The following is a 17542-nucleotide window of genomic DNA, read 5'->3' on the forward strand; positions in this document are numbered from 1 at the left end:
TTATTGTCTTTGGCCATAGGGGTATTGGAGACCATCTCAGCCCCGGCTAATGAGATCTCCTAGCTGCATTCATTTTCATTACCAGGTTACACACACAGTACTGACCCTGTTACCACTGTGATTTTCTGGTCTCTCTGCCAGGGTTCCACCAGAAATCTGACATGTGTGATATCTGCAATACATGATCCCAACATGGCTCTCATTATCTTAAGATATAGAGCTAGAGTCTTTATGATTTGAATCATGGTGTAATAAGTCCTTCTTAGAGTGGTTGATTAGCGGCCATTTCCGTTTAACAGAAGCAGCAAGGTTTCCGGTGTCAGAGTGCTGTTCGGTGCACTCATTTGGATAATGAGAACAATGACCTTTGAACAACCTCCTTTGTGACAGAGCAGAGGACATTTTCAATCTGGGTATCAAAGGGAGCAGAATGAAAGGAGAATCTGACTACATTACACAGTGAGAGAGAAGGAGAGAAAGATAGAAAGAAAGATGGAGATGGATGCATTTATTACATTATTTTAAAATGTCTTGTTGAACTAAAGTATTATACAAAACCATTGTAATGTATTGCACCTAGTCTTTCAGAGTGGGACAGAAAAGGCAGTGTTAAAAACACGTTTACACAGCTACACTTACTATGACTTACCCATGACTACTGGGACATGGCTACAGAAGTCATACCCCCTGAGTAACAAAAGCAGGAGAGTGGGGAAATGAGAAGCAGGTTGATGTCAGAGGACAAACCCACAGTGGTACATTCAATATTGCATATCCCATTAACGTTCCATGAGGTTGCTCTCTCATGTATGTTACGTGTATTATTTTACGTTTGGGAACGCCCTATTGTGATGGGACTTAATGAGTGAGTGGATATTCTTTTGATGTGAGCGTAATTGTACACAGAAGAAACATTGCTTTAGCGTAAAGCAATGTCAACATATTTGTGCTCTGATTAGGCATTGAGTTTATTGTATACGTAGCCTACATAATGAGGTTTCCAATGCATTATAGCCACGGATTTAACAACGTCCTGCTTTTTGCTGGAACTAATCAATTAGTCACGTGACACCACCCGTGCAAAGTAGGAAGTGTAGCAACTGAGCGTGCATACTGTTTACACTTGCGAGCCGACACAGCAGATGTTTACCGAGTCCAGGCGGAATACATCACAGTTTTAGCAAGAATTCTGTTACCTTGGTTTGCCTTTTCGGCGAAAATTTGTATAAAGAAAGAAATCAGCAGTATCGTTATTCTTCAGATCATAAGCTAATAGGCTAAGCTAGCAAATATTCTTGACAATGACATTGCAAAGCAACCCATTGACCCATCTGCAATCGATACTTGCAGAACGCGTTTTGTCTGTGGCATGACAGCAGCTGTGCATGTTCTTTAATATTTTATGCTGAAAGACAGTGAAGATATATACAGTTAGCTAGCAAACATAAAGCTACAGGAGTCATGCTTGAAAGCTCTCCCTAACAAACTCCGTCTTCCCGAATGATAAGGTATGCATGTAGGCTGCTTAAGCAACTCCAGTCTGTGTATGATGTAATAGCAAAGTATAGATTTAAATACCCTAGCAATGGCAGACTGCAGCTAGCTAAGTAGAGACATGGGCTAGTTAAGGCTTGCTATGTAGCTAGCTACGTCAGATGTACCGGTAAACTGTAATGTTACAGTTGGCCAGCTTCATTATAAAAAGTGTGTGTTTGTTCAGTGAGTACAACAGTGTCTCACTTTCCAAGCCACAGATTCATGTTATCTAGAAGTTATGAGGGGGTTTCTTGTGCTACTTAAAATGTACAGAATTCCAACAGATATTGAGTTATCTTATCCGTCATCTAGGGAATAGATGGACATGCAGATAGACCAAAGGTCCCATGCGCCATGGCTCCATGTGAAGTTTATTGGGACCACCACATACCTGTGCCAAAGCTGGTTCCTGTGCATGCTAAGCTGGGAGTGGCCCTACTAGCCCTCCTGTGCTTCCTAAACAGCTACGATGGGGACTTTGTTTTTGATGATTCTGAAGCTATAATCAATAACAAGGTAGGAAACACCATCTCTCTCTCTCTCTTACAGGCACACTACAGACCTTAATAATGATAATATGCGATACAAATTGTGATAACCTTAATAATAACTACAGACGAATAATGGTGTTACTTTGTGGTAAACTGTTTTGCTGTCATCAGTATATATTATTTTTGTGTGTGTTGGTGGCTACTGCAGGACTTGAATCCAGACACTCCCCTGAACAACATCTGGAGAAATGACTTCTGGGGAAGTAATTTGAGCAGCAACTCAAGCCACAAATCCTACAGGCCTCTCACAGTCCTCACGTTCAGGTACAGCAGGGCACACACTGCATACACACACTCACACATACGTGTAAACACGCTCACACATTCTAATGTAAACACAGATTCACACAACGTATACTTGGTGTATGGTGTCATAATCAATGTGCAGACTACATCTTAGGAGACAAACAACTATTAAAAACAAAAAAAGCATTTCAAAAAGGTTACGTGTCCATGGTCTTTACAGGCTAAACTACCTCGTGGCTGGAGGGCTGCACCCTGTGGGCTTCCATGTACTGAACATTGTCCTCCATGCTGTCATATCTGCCCTGATGATTGACGTGTTTGACATACTTATCGGTGGGCTGGCCTATGATGGTGAGGGGAGGAGACTCTACCAGGCTCCTAAGACCTCTCTATTGGCTGCTCTGCTCTTCGGCGTCCACCCTGTCCACACTGAGAGTGTAAGTGTACACGCACGCTCACACAAAAACACATTCTGTCCAGGTTCAAGTGGAAGTATGTCTACCAATGAGCCCAAACATCATCACCACATTGTCTTGTGGCGTATGCAGCACCAGGGCTCGAAATTAACTTTTTTACTTGGTAGCACTAGTGCTCCTAACTTTAAAAAGTTAGGAGCACCATAAAAATTGTAGGAGCACCCTCCAAAAATGTTTTCATATAGTCTTTTCAGCTCTTCAGATTGTGCACGCTAGTTAGCTCCCAGTCTTGTGACAACGGAGCACAGTGACAAGGAGTGATTGATGGCTAATATTAACCAATCTAAAATCTACATTGAGGTTGATGTAAAGATGAAGCTTAATTGGTTATGTAGCATTGGATAGAATGGTGGACCCGTCACTGTATCAGGTAACAGAAGGCTGTGCTGTCGGCTAATTAGCAAGCGTTTTGTAAATAAATTAAAACAGGTCACACCATAACAATTATTTGCACTCCCACAAATGCTTACAAATATATTTTGAGGTCGCACAGATACAATTTTGGGAGCATATGTGACCAAAGTGGTTGCAATTTTGAGCCCTGAGGACCAACAGCATACTAGGCAGATGGTCATAACGTTTTGGCTCACAGATGTATATGTGTGAGCATATAGTGTGTCTGTGTGTATATATAGATAATACTAACTCATACACTCACCCCAATCCACATTGAAAGTGTATGTATACACCCCACACACTTTGTTCACACTGCAGTACACTTATACACACACACACACACACTTACCATCCACATTGAAAGTGTACATATACTTGTATATATAAATCAACACACACATCAACACACAATCACTGTGGTTGTGTCCACAGAGAGTTACTGATGAGAGAGAAGCCATTGTTGTCCCACAGCAGGCCGGGTTTTCATTGGATGCACTGTTGGCCATATTAAATGCCCTGGTTGCAATGTTAAAGTGGATTGTTTGATTCCTGTCATGTCGTAGTTCACTGGCACCGCCAGACATCTTTGATCCATCACCCCTTCCCCCCTCCCAGAGCTCCCCACCCCACCCGGCAAAAACAATGTGGGATAGTGGTGTGTATAGTGGTTGGATATTCCTGGTTGTATGCCTGGTAAACAATGACTTCTTCCTTTTAAGCCACAGCAATGCACCCTGCCACCCAGGGGTTGTGCTATTAAACATTCATTAGGGGCGCGTGAGTAGAACAAAGAGCTGTCGCAGTTTGGTTTGACAAAGGTATGTGTTGTGGAGCATCCAGACTATTAGCAGTGTGGGTATGCTTATTGACTGGCTGTGCGTGCGTTTGTGTTTGGGAAGCAGGGCCTAGCTGGAAGGCTGCCCCCCCTACTCTGTGCTCTTTAATCAGGCTCAGCCAGAACAGAGGGGATGGGAGCAGACAGACCACTGACTTGGACCTGCTGGATTTATCAAAGGAGCTAGCCCCATGACCCTAGCCTTACAGCATACACACGTATACACACACACACGTTGTTAACAACACACACACACACATGTACACTCACGAGAGTCCTATAATTGGTCACTAATGTATCAGTATTGTAACAGCACAGGGCATAACAGGAGAAAGAGGATATAGTAATGTGTGTGTGGGGTATTGGTGGATCTACAGAGGTGTGGATCTACAGAGGTGTGGATCTACAGTGGTGTGGATCTACAGAGGTGCGGATCTACAGTGGTGTGGATCTACAGTGGTGTGGATCTACAGTGGTGTGGATCTACAGTGGTGTGGATCTACAGAGGTGCGGATCTACAGTGGTGTGGATCTACAGTGGTGTGGATCTACAGTGGTGTGGATCTACAGTGGTGTGGATCTACAGTGGTGGGATCGGGGATCTATGGTGGTGTGATGGTGGATCTACGGTGGTGTGATGGTGGATCTATGGTGGTGTGATGGTGGATCTATGGTGGTGTGATGGTGGATCTACGGTGGTGTGATGGGGGATCTATGGTGGTGTGATGGGGGATCTACGGTGGTGTGATGGGGGATCTACGGTGGTGTGATGATGAGTATCATGGCATTAAAGCTAATTTGTCCTCCCTCTTTCTTTCTCGCTCTCCCTCCCACTATTATATCATCTACCTCTCCTTCCCTCCTTGTTTCTCTCTCTCCCTCTCTCAGGTGGCAGGGATAGTGGGTCGAGCAGACCTTCTGTGCGCTCTGTTCTTCCAGCTCTCCTTCCTCACCTACTGCAAAGCCTTTCACAGAGGTAGGCGTCTTCCCCTGACTTTTCCTGTCCCAAAGTTACTTTCGACAGTCTCTTGGTACCACTAGGCAAACACAGACCCCACGTGTACAGACTCCAGCTGCTCTGTGGCTGTTCTCTGCAGGGGGAGACAGGGGGGAGAAGGTGTCTGTCCAATGGATCGCCTTCAGCCTCTCGCTGTGTGCTGCAGCCATGCTCTGTAAGGAGCAAGGCATCACTGTCCTGGTAGGGCCATACAAACCCTCTCCTCTGTTCTGCTCTGGTCTACTCTACACTAGTCTCCTCTACACTACTTTACTCTGCGATGCCGAAGTGTTGTGTCTTGTGTACTGGTTGTAACTGTGTGTCTCTCTCCCTCAGGGGGTGAATGCAGCCTTTGATGTGCTCCTCATCTGCAAAGTCAATGTGTTTGAGCTCAGCCAGAGGCTGCTGCTGAGAAGGAAGTCTGCAAGCGTGAGTTTCCCCATCGCGTTCCTCTTCCCCTCCTCTTATTCCTCACGCCTCTTCTTGCCCCTCCCCCCGTGCACCTCTTCCCCCTCCTCCTCTTTCTCATCCTCTTCTTCCTCCACCTCTTCTCCCTCCTCCCTCTGCTACTCCTCCACCTCATCCACTATCGCATCCTCCTCCGATTTCCGAGGTCTCAAAATTTTCAGAAGAAGTGGTGAAGCGGTAAGACTTTACTATTTTAAGATGGCAGTATGACATATACTGCCGGCAGTATGACATATACTGCTGGCCTATGAGCTACACGGGACACTAGCAGTGGATTGGTGCTCTGTGTTACGTGGGTGGATGCTGACAGTGGATTGGTGCTCTTCGTCAGGTGGGCGGTATACTGCCGACGGGACTCCTGACTCGATTGGCTCTCCTGGCCGTGGGAGGAGCCTTACTGCTTTACTCGCGCTGGAGGATCATGGGAACGGGGCCACCAGCGTTCACTGAAGTAGACAACCCAGCCTCCTTTGAAGAGAGTGTGTTTCTCAGAGTAAGAATATCACCTGGTTAGCCTCTTTTGATCACTTAATAAACCCTTATTTTGGGTGGTAAATAGATTTTATTAACCCTAAAAAGCTAAAGCTGACTTTTTCAGTTGCAGCCCCCAAACTCTGGAACAAGTTGCCTCTACAGGCCCATAGACAGGGGGTGTTCGGATAGTTCGATCTTTCCCCCCCACTGCCAAACGTCCGTTTTTTAACCTAAACCTAAATACAAAATGAGGGGAAAAAAAGTGCAAAAAGGTCAATTTCCACTAGACTTGCTACGGGCCTGTCTACATGTCAGGCCGGCAACTACACTGCATGTTTTTAAATCCTGTCCCAAGACTCATTTTTATTTGCTGGCTTCCACAGTATGACAGTTGCCTTTCTTTGTCCGTTTTGTTTGTTCAACTTGTTTTGTGTATGTATCGTGTTGTCTCATGTCTTTTGCTACTCTGACTGTACAGCACTCTGGTCGACGGCCGCTATGAATAAACTTGATTTGTTTAGATTTGATTAATGTCTTAAAGAGAGATTGGACGTTTTTAACATGTCTTTCTCACCCCCCCCCCCTTCTTTCTCTTTCTCTCCTTATCTCCACATCCATCATGTACTTGTCTGACTGGTAGATAGTGAACTATAATTACTACTACTCTCTCAATGCCTGGCTGCTGCTCTGTCCCTGGTGGTTGTGTTTTGATTGGTCCATGGGCTGCGTGCCACTCATTAAGTCAACCGCCGATTGGAGGATGGTGTGGCCTCTGCTGCTCTGGTGCGTCCTGATAGGCTTGATAAGCCAAGCCTTATGCTCGCAGGACGGGCAGAAAAGGAGGTAAAAACACGGTCATCTCGCTCTCTCTGCTCGCTCTCTCTATCCAACTCTCCCTCTCTCTCTGCTCTGTCTATCCCTCTTTCACTCTCCCCAACTCTCCCTCTCTGCTCTCTATCCCTCTCTCTCAATCCCTCTAACTCCCTCTGCTCTATATCCTCTCATTCTCTCTCTCTCTCTCTCTCTCTCTCTCTCTCTCTCTCTCTCTCTCTCTCTCTCTCTCTCTCTCTCTCTCTCTCTCTCTCTCTCTCTCTCTCTCTCTCTCTCTCTCTCTCTCTCTCTCTCTCTAACTCTCCCTCTCTCTAACTCTCCCTCTCTCTAACTCTCCCTCTCTCTAACTCTCCCTCTCTCTAACTCTCCCTCTCTCTTGCTCTCTGTACAGTATATGAAATAAAGTACATGGATTTCTTTGTGTTGGACTCCTGATAATGAAAACGGACCATAGCCACTGTAGTGTGACCTGAACATCTTATCCTGACCGCTTCAGGGGCAAGTTCTCTCAGTAGATTTTCAAGTGGACAGCCTGTACGTGCTGGACGAGGGAACAGTCAAAGAGTTCTGCAACAGGAACCATGGTTCTACGTGTCTGCCCCCAGTTAATTTGATCCAGATCAAATCTCTGGGACTAGGCCTCAATGACCACAGTGTGGATATTTTCTCCCCTTTCACACAAGGTTGTTGTAAAGTTGATCACACGTGTGAACATTAATGAATACGACTGCGAACGTGTCATCCAGTCTGCTACCACATCTACTCTTGTAGAATGATCCAGAAGTGTCCATCCCAGCGACCTCTGACCTTGCCCCCCCCCACCTGCAGGACTTTGACCCTGGGCTTGGTGCTGATGGGGGTGCCCTTCCTGCCTGCCTCCAATGTCTTCTTCAGGGTGGGCTTTGTGATCGCTGAGAGGGTCCTGTACCTGTCCTCCGCTGGCTACTGTCTGCTGCTGGCCTACGCCCTAGGGGCCTGCTGCCTTCACTGGAGAGCACTCAGGGTAGGATCACCCTCAGTACATACTACACACTACATACTACACACTACATACTACGCACTGCGCACTACATTCTACACACCACATTCTACACACCACATACTGCGCACTGCACACTACATACTACACAATGCACACTACACACAACACACTACATACTACACACTAAATACTAGACACTAGAGCAGGTATATCTGCTGATCTACACCCTGGTGGCCTGCTGCAGCCACTGGAAGGCCGTCATGGGAAATCACGACACCAGATTGGCTTTGGACTGAATTAAACTCCATCCATCCAACCTCCTACATAACACACACCACAGTGCAGAGAACACTTAACACCATGGGCACCCAGGCTTCACTAGGTTCTGACATGGTACTGGCTGAAGCTTGCCGGATACTTAAGGAAGGACAACATGGGAATTACATAATATACAGTACTGTGCAAAAGTCTTATGCACAATCAAAATAAAACAGGTTAAGGAAAAATGCTTTAAGAAATAATGAAATTAAAAAATTTAACAAAAGGTTTAGCAAAATTGCACTTTTATACTGCTGCACAAATAAAACAATTATATGACATATATTTATTTGATTAAACGTTGCATTCAAATCTGATACACTTAAACGAAAAAATGCAGCAACATTAAATTTTGATTTACTATAATTCTAATTGACTTTTACTACAAATAGGTAAAGTACAAAACTTTCTGCATCACTATTAGTATCCTCATCTGCCTCCTTACCGACGAGACACCAGAGATGTCGCCTACTAATTAATAAACTGCTTTGCGAAATTCCTGTGTTGTTCTTAATTACGAATTAAATAATAATAATAAAAGCTGCCCTCGTGTACACACCGCCCTCATCGAAACTGTATTTCAAGAAAAGCTGTAGCATTTAATTGAAGAAATACAGTATAACACATTATTTGTGTAAAAAGTCTTGGGTGCCCAAGACTTATGCACAGTACTGTATATCTGTTATTGTTGTGTGTGTTTGTGTGTGCGTGTGCAGAAGCCGTTCCGAGGTTGTGTGCTGGCTCTGCTGTGTGTGCATGTGGCTCGCTGTGCGCTGCGCAGTCACCAGTGGAGGTCTGAGGAAAGCCTCTTCACCAGCGCACTGTCTGTCTGCCCGCTCAACGCCAAGGTGAGATGCGCGCGTGCGTAGTATGGGAATGCGCGCGTCTGTGCGCGTTTGTGTGCGTGTCAGTGTTCATTTTTGTCTGTCGGTCTCTTTGTCTGTCTGTGTTTGCTTTTTTGTGCTTTTGTGCTGGTCTCTGTGTATTTGAGTGTGTAACCTCGCTGTGTTCTCTAGGTCCATTACAACGTAGGGAAAAACCTGGCTGACAGGGGAAACAGCTCGGGTGCCATAAAGTACTATAGAGAAGCCGTCAGGTACTGCACAACAACACACCAGAACAGCAACACACCAGCACAACAACACACCAGCGCAACAACATACCAGCACAACAACAAGCCAGCGCAACAACACACCAGCGCAACAACAAACCAGCACAACAACACACCAGCACAACAACACACCAGCGCAACAACAACACCAGCACAACAACACACCAGCACAACAACATACCAGCACAACAACAAACCAGCCCAACAACAAACCAGCCCAACAACCCACTAGCACAACAACTAACCAGCGCAACAACTAACCAGCGCAACAACACACCAGCGCAACAACACACCAGCGCAACAACACACCAGCGCAACAACACACCAGCGCAACAACACACCAGCGCAACAACACACCAGCGCAACAACACACCAGCGCAACAACACACCAGCGCAACAACACACCAGCACAACAACACACCAACACACCAGCACAACAACACCTGTCTGTAACTACTTACTGCTATTAAAGACCCTCCAGTCATGTGAGTAGATATGTAGAAAAAAATATGAAATTTAATAATCAGTTTTACTATCAACACACTCTATTCTGTGTATTAAGCCATCACCTTAAAATTGAATTTTCACTTCTAAGGTCATCCTGACTGTAGCCTGTGGTGAGATCCACAGTGGGGGTGTTTCAGAAAGTGGGTTTAGTGAAAACTTAGAGAATGTTGGAATCGATTGAAACTCCGGGTTTACAGTTTCAAAGAGCCAGGGGTCTCATTTATAAAATTGTGCGTAGGATTCTTACTAAAAGTGTACGTACGCCCAAAAGCCTAAAATGGCGTACGCACACAAAAATTCTGATTTATAAAACCGTGCGTACGCACACATGTACGCAATGTTCCCTTTATAAATCACAGATTACCCACAAGTGTGCGTATGTGAATCAGCATTGTACCCCGCCCTGAACACGCCCATTTTTAACCATAAATAGTCAATGCAAAGCACCTCATGAATGCTAATCTAGTATCTCATCATGACCCTGGCATGCGATTGTTCTTTACGGTGAATCATAGCGCATGACAACTTCTCAGACACTGTTAGCCTATTGGTGGAGCCCGAAAACTCCGAAAATTTGGTGGCCAGTAGATCACCAATTTAAAAAAACTGTGCGAGTGGCGTCAACTGTGCCAGTGATACCGCGAGTCGAGATACAATTTGAAAACAAAAGCGTTTTGTTATGAACAGTAATCTATTAAAGTCTGGACTGATAACGATGACGTGGAGTGTAGCGATTGCGCGGGAGCTTAACGACTGTATTTCCAGTTTTTGACATATGATGATATATGCACAGTATTAAATAAATATATTTAGTTATACACTGTATTCTGCAGTTATTTAAAGGTAGGATATGTGATATCTGCATTCCATGCAGTCGGGCATTTCCCCCTCCTGCACTCCGGTAGTGGACAATATGATGGTGAGACAGCGCTGAATTTTTATTTAAAATTTGAGTTGGATTGTACAAGGTGTTTATGGAACAATTATCACTCAATACAAACGCAAATAACACTGCTGGATTTAATCTTCATGATAATGATGAAATCGAGTGAAAAAAACGTGTGTGAGGAAAACAAAATATATAAATATTACGAGTAATGTTCTTCCCACATTCACTTTCTGCAGTCTGACTACAGTACGGTCATCTGCGTAGCCAATTTCAACTGTTTCCAAAATGTGCGTAGGCCTACGGGAGGTTCAGAGTTTGCGTGGAGGACCGCACATTCTCCCGTCAAGTTTGTTTTTTATAAATCACAACATTTGCGTGGAAAGTGGCGTACGCACATTTTCAGCCCCGTTTTGTGCGTACGCAAGCTTTATAAATGAGACCCCAGTTCAGTGTTTCTCTGAGTAAGTAACTACGGCAACATACTCTGTGAAGCTAACCTTCTTGCTAGTAGGTTTGGATTAACTAACCCTGAGTTTGTCCAGTTCTACTCTTTAACTGAAACCTTCCATCTGAATGTGTCAGGCATGGCGTGTCATTTTTTTAAAGAGCTAGGCTAAATGGTTTTAAAGCAGAAATGCTCTGCAGAAATATCAGTCGGGAGAGGGTGATCAGACCCCGATTGCATGTTTTATCATTCCCAGATTAATATATTTTCGAGCCTTACCGTTTTTCTGCAGAATCAGTTATCTGAACAATATTCTCAGCCCTCATTCATATGAAACAACGTGGACATGCTCTCAGTCAGGAACACTTAACACGGAACCAGATGAGTGAGAAGTCAAGAGATACGATATGCCACAATCATTAACAATTGATCCATCACTTCCCCTGTGTCATATAATAGCCTATGCCTTTCATTTTGTGAAGTGTTCTTTATTCCCTGTAAGTAAAAAATATGTCTTCCTATTGGCTATAATGTCAAGTGTGAATATTTCCAGTGAGCTCACATTTTGAGACTTGTATGGAAAAAAGCATTTACTTTCAAATGGACACAATTAAATACTCGTAGTGTGGAGATGGCTGACAATTAAATAAGATATTGCTTAGATGTAGCCACTGAATGTTGTTTAGTGAAGATCACCAACATCGCAATTGCTTGTATTGCAATTATACCCCACTGGTTTAAAGTCAATTTTTGTATTTCATCTTCAGTTGCTTCCAAGTGCATTTAGTGCCTGTTGGTTTGCAAGTAAATAATTATACAAAATCTGTTCACTCACCCACACATTTAAGAGTTGAAGAAGGGGAACACAAGATTAAAACAAGCCACACTCTGTAGCCACAAGCCAACTCACTTTCTTTTGCTGCTGCTATAGTATTGCTTTTTTATATATGAAATATTGGATACGGCATAAGTTGTCCTTAATATTTGGAGTGGTGAGAAATAGGCGGTTTGAGTAATTGATTTCTCCTGTTGCCATGATGAATAGTGCTATATGTGTTCCATTGATGAGGGGGCTCTTTATATCCTTGTGCGCAAGCTTTACTCAGGGTTGATTAGAGTTGAAGAAACACATTTTTACCACCTGTTCTGAAGCCGTAAACTCTTGAATTTCACTGCCCAGAGTCAGTCATGTTCACCCTGCTTTCTGAAATACCCCCCATTGTCCACCCCGGGGATTGACCTAACCCTGCTGTCTCTGGCCAGGCTCCACCCTACCTACGTCCATGCCATGAACAACCTGGGCAACATCCTGAAGGAGAGGGAGCAGCTGGACGAGGCCGAGCGACTGCTGGCCAAGGCCGTCTCCATACAGTAGGTGGCGCTGTCCCTCCCCAGAGCACCGGCTGGGTCCCCTCCTTCACAGAGCCCAGGGAACACCAGCGGTACTGTGGCTAGGAAGGCCTGTGTTTTCGCCCCCCGATCCATCGGCAAACTTTGGTCGGACAGAAATGAGGGTTGCGTATGATGGTGAAGGTGTATCTGCAACGTTAACTGCAGTGTGTGTGTGTTGCTCCCAGACCGGACTTTGCCGCAGCCTGGATGAACCTGGGTATCGTTCAGAACAGCCTGGGGAAGTTCCAGGAGGCAGAGCAGAGCTACTGGAACGCCATCCGTTTCCGGAGGAAGTACCCTGACTGCTACTACAACCTGGGACGCCTGGTGGGTCGTCACGCACCGCCTAGTCACGCACCGCCTAGTCACGCACCGCCTAGTCACGCACCGCCTAGTCACGCACCGCCTAGTCACGCACCGCCTAGTCACGCACCGCCTAGTCACACACCGCCTAGTCACACACCGCCTAGTCACGCACCGCCTAGTCACACACCGCCTAGTCACGCACCGCCTAGTCACACACCGCCTAGTCACGCATCTGTGGGTAATGTGTCCTACAGTATGCTGACCTAAACAGACACCTGGACGCTCTCAACGCTTGGAGGAACGCCACTGTGCTCAAACCTGACCACAGCCTGGCCTGGAACAACATGATCATCCTTCTGGACAACACAGGTACACACACACACACGCAGGTACACACACACACACACACACACACAGGGACACATGCAGCCTGGCCTGGAACAACATGATCATGTTTCTGGACAACACAGGTACACACACACACACAAGCAGGTACACACAGGTACACATGCAGCCTGGCCTGGAACATTATGATCATCCTTCTGAACAGCACATACAATCAGGAGCAGCATCATGACTGTGTGTGTGTGTGTGTGTCCTACATGCACACTGACTGATCATATATTCTGGATCGCCAGTGAGAGAGCTTCGTATTCATGCTTCCTCACTCTTGTCATTTCTTCAAAGTCTCACGGGTAGGTATTGTTCCAACATTAACAGTGAAGAGACAGAAAGCTCTACTTAGGGAGGGGGGGAACAGGGAGGAAATTTGATCTCAGCGTCCAACATGATTAGAGCGGAAGAGCGGGAATCAGCAATGCTTGAAATTTATGTATTAAAGCTTTTGTGCGCCGAGTGTTAAAGGCAGTCTTCCCTGCCGTGTGGAGAATGCTCTGATTTCTAGACGCCGCCGCCGTTTTGTCAGAACCCTCTCCCAAGGGGGCGGAGTCTCCCAGGAGGCCCCGGGAACCGTCCAATCAGGGCCCAGCGTGTCCCCGATCAAACGCGGGTGGACACAGGCAGGAGAGCGCCCCCTTGGAGCGCCCCACCCCCTCCCCTACCCATTTGTTCCCCCAAAAATCTGACAGACAGGGAGAGTGCGCACCCCTCCCACCCCCCAAAAAGTGAGGAAGAACAGAGGATGTCATTTCAAAAAGACAAGAGGAGATGGGTGTTTTTTGTTTGTTTGTTGTTGTTGTGTTACTCCCCTCCTCTCTTCTTTGTGCGAACCTTCCTCTTGAGACAGAGCTGAGGAAATGTAGACTCATGGACACACACACACCGAGACACCCACACACTCATAGGAATACACTCGCCCGTAGAGACTTAAGGGCACAGGGTATGATTGAGTCCCCCCCTCCCCCCCTCTCTATCTGCCTTCTCTCTCTTTCTGCCTCTCTCTCCCTTTCCTTCCCTCTGTCTGTCTCCCTCTCTCCCCACAGACATCAGACAGGTCACTGACAGAGATCAATAACTCAGTGGTCCTTGTGTTCAGCTCTAATTAGGAGACTAAAGTGCTCATCCATGCGCAGAGAGGAAAAACTCTGCTCTAGACACCACTGACTAGGTCAGCACACGCGCACACACACCACACACTCTCTCTCGACAACACTTTCTAGGCCAGCGCGCGCGCACACACACGCACACTCTCTCTATCTCTCTTTCTCTCTCTCTCTAAACACCACTGAGTAGACCAGCACACACCACACACACACTTTCTATTTCTCTCTCTCTGTCTAAACACCACCGACTTGGCCAGCAGACACCATATACACACACAGACACACACTCTCAAAAGACTACTGATTAGACCAGCACCCACCCCACACGCTCTCTCTAAGCACTACAGACTCGTCCAGCACACACGCCGCACACTCAAACTCTAGATGCCAGTAGCTGGTCCAACACATACGAACACGCTCTTTATACACCATCGGAGTTAACATCATGTACAAATTGGCACTGCATCATTTGGCCAATAGTTTTTTTTTTTTTTTTTTTTAGATTTTTGATATCGCTGGCATCACATGTCATATGTCTATGTAAGACCAGGGTCATTCACAGTAGTTTCACCTCTGTAATGTTTCCATCTGTGCTGACGCCAGTCTTGCTGGGGTCTGGATCTCCACCTTCCACACTCCTCTTCAGCCCTCCATTTGTCTTCTGTGTCCTGTCGTCTAGGCAACCTGGCCCAAGCTGAGATGATAGGCCGGGAGGCGCTGAAGCTCCTCCCTAACGACCACACCATCATGTTCTCATTGGCCAACGTCCTTGGCAAAACCCAGAAGTACCAGGTCAGCCTCCACCAATAGGGCAAGGTTTTATCAGAGCTTTACACCAGCAAAACACACACCTGGTTTATGAATGGATCAGTATTGACAGTAATTACTCAAGTTTATATTCACTTACAGTAAGTGTATATTCACCATGAGTTTAGAGATTGTGTGTTTGGGATGGGTTCACTGTGTGTGTGTGTATATATTCAGTATGAGTTCATGTGTGTGTGTCTGTCTTGCAGGAGTCTGAGGGATTCTTTCTCCAAGCTCTCCGGATCAACCCAAATGCTGCTAGTTGCCATGGAAATCTAGGTAAGACATTACTGCTCAAAGTCAGTATCAATAATGCTACTTTGATACTTCGCAATAAATGTTTACATTTTGAGTAACCCCACTCTCTTTGGGAGTTAGATGGGTCACTTTATTTGTATAATATACAAATCAAATATTTTTTTTCAGCATGAAATGCAGAGACACAAACCAGATCAATACACAGTCTGAAAAATCTGTGTAATTAAAGTCTCTCTGTTTCCCCCCCCTCATCTTCCCCTCCCTCTCTCTCTCTCCCTCTGTCTTGCTCTGCCAGCGGTGTTGTACCATCGCTGGGGCAGACTGGAGCAGGCTAAGAGGCACTATGAGCTGTCTCTGAACCTGGACCAAAACGCTCCCGGCACCAGGGACAACTACAACATGCTGCGACGCAAGCTGGACCAGCAGCAACGCACCGCACCATGACCACAGCAAACTGGACCGCACCGTGACCACAGCAAACTGGACCACACCATGACCACAGCAACTGGACCATACCGTGACCACAGCAAACTGGCGAATAGCATTACCGCTGCTAAATGGGCCACATCGTAATCACTGCCAACTCAATCGGCTACAACAAGTCAAACCACAAAATGGCCCGGCCGCAATGGACCGCTCCATGACCGCTTCAAACAAGATACAAGGAAGACTGACCACAGACTGCCCAAACAGACTGCTCCCTGAGGAACAGAAACACTGCAAAGCAGAGCAGGTTGACGACCGCGACCACTGCGGAACGGCCCTGGTCACATGCCTGGTCCTGGGGGCCAGAGCGGAGCTGACTCCACCACTGCATGCTGCAACACACACACTTTTATATTCATCCTTTTTTTTCAATTTCATTCCAACTTTGTACTACTTTCATTATTTAAAAAAAGGAAATAAAGACCATGATTTGTTTAAACAAGCTTTATTGTCATTCTCTGTGATGGCCAATGCAGTCAAAAATGATTTACTGCATCATACATAAAGAGTCTTTGAGGAGGTTTTTGACCAGCTATGACCAGCTGAGTTGTATGTTTTGAGTTCATGTGTCCTTGTTTACAGCAGTGTCTGCGTTGGCAGGTGTTCCTCAATCCTGGCTCCTCAGCCACATGTCTGTCCAGGGCTCCTCAGGGTTCTCTGTCCTGTATCATGTGGAACCCATCCGCAATGAACCCTCTACTCTTTCATCTCTGACCCTGTGTTGTGTCAGCTGGCAGTGTGTGTGTGTGTGTGTGCGTGCGCGTGTGTGCGCAAGCGCCTGCATGCGCACGTGTGTCTGGGACCGTCCCAGAAAGCCCTTGTTTGACTTGTCTCTCCAAGGGCCTCGTGTTCTGGAAACACTGGGTTCTTATACTGCTGCCTACACTGTGTGTTTGAGAGAACGAGAGAAAACGAGACAGAGTTTGTACACTGCTTGCTCCTCTGAAGCCAGAATGCATTTGGAATCAATTCCAGTTGTTTACCATAAAAGAGAGAGGGCCCATCTAATGAGGGCTGGTCTGGGGGACTGGTCTGGGTTAGTATGTTTGTTTACTCTAATGCACCTCTATGAACCAGGGAGGGGTGTCATCGGGCCAGGACCAGGACCCTCCGTAGCCCCCCCTCAGCTTAATGGGAGAAAGGTGTCTTGAGGGGGCATGGATCTTAGGGTGGGGGGGGACGTATGGGTCAGCCCTGACAGGAAACTTGTGGCCGGTGCTATATGAAAACAGCCTCTATAGCATAGAGGCTTCAAAGAGCAGCTCTCCCCGGAGACTACGCTCACACACACACACACACACACATTCAAATGCACACACGCGCACTCCTCTTGAAGGATACCGCCGAGAGAAGAGGGCGACCCCAATGTGAAACATCAGTCAACAAGTGTGCGCCCAGGGTTGAAAGGTCACAGCGCTTCTATTTTTTCACCTGCTTCCTGCACCGAGCAGGAAGCGTTTGAAGGCGCGACGGGTTGGTATGGCTCTGCTTGGTTTGTTTGCACATACAGTACAATACGCGAGCTGGCGCTTTGATGCTTTGAAGATGTTACTGATCCACTCATTGGGGGGTGACACGACACATGGCTGTCCAGTTCTTCTTCTCGAAGCCCTGCCTCTCTCCCCTAAATATACCACTAATGTCCAATAATGAAATTTCCTTGTTATGCAATTCCCTGTTTTTTATTTGCTCGGCTTTGATGTACGAAAAAACACAATGATGGCCCTGAT

At 46.2% G+C, this 17542-nt stretch overlaps 1 protein-coding gene across 2 annotated transcripts; it reads left to right on the forward strand.

Annotated features, from left to right (window-relative positions):
* Window positions 1–1057: 1057 nt before the first annotated feature.
* tmtc4 (transmembrane O-mannosyltransferase targeting cadherins 4) lies at window positions 1058–16242 on the forward strand. Of its 2 annotated transcripts, none has more exons than XM_062457516.1 (18): window positions 1058–1508; window positions 1849–2052; window positions 2236–2351; window positions 2554–2770; window positions 4928–5015; window positions 5137–5237; window positions 5373–5681; window positions 5836–5997; window positions 6619–6821; window positions 7638–7812; window positions 8826–8957; window positions 9126–9205; window positions 12325–12432; window positions 12639–12780; window positions 13014–13128; window positions 14941–15053; window positions 15278–15347; window positions 15622–16242. In XM_062457516.1, the coding sequence occupies exons 2-18, from the start codon at window positions 1891–1893 to the stop codon at window positions 15768–15770; spliced, it is 2442 nt and encodes an 813-aa protein (XP_062313500.1). In that variant the 5' UTR covers window positions 1058–1508; window positions 1849–1890; the 3' UTR covers window positions 15771–16242. The 2 variants fall into 2 exon arrangements, with proteins under 2 accessions (XP_062313500.1, XP_062313501.1); XM_062457517.1 differs by having other exon boundaries at window positions 5373–5465.
* Window positions 16243–17542: the final 1300 nt, after the last annotated feature.

Source organism: Osmerus eperlanus, chromosome 3, assembly GCF_963692335.1.
Source record: "Osmerus eperlanus chromosome 3, fOsmEpe2.1, whole genome shotgun sequence".
Taxonomy (NCBI): Eukaryota; Metazoa; Chordata; class Actinopteri; order Osmeriformes; family Osmeridae; genus Osmerus; species Osmerus eperlanus.

What these genes read in the sequence shown, in the direction of transcription:
- tmtc4 (XM_062457516.1), top strand. Translation starts at nt 1,891, where the DNA reads ATGGCTCCATGTGAAGTTTATTGGGACCACCACATACCTGTGCCAAAG. An exon ending in CTCACAGTCCTCACGTTCAG is followed by an intron (nt 2,352 to 2,553) that starts GTACAGCAGGGC and finishes TGGTCTTTACAG; the next exon opens with GCTAAACTACCTCGTGGCTG. An exon ending in CATCCTTCTGGACAACACAG is followed by an intron (nt 13,129 to 14,940) that starts GTACACACACAC and finishes CCTGTCGTCTAG; the next exon opens with GCAACCTGGCCCAAGCTGAG.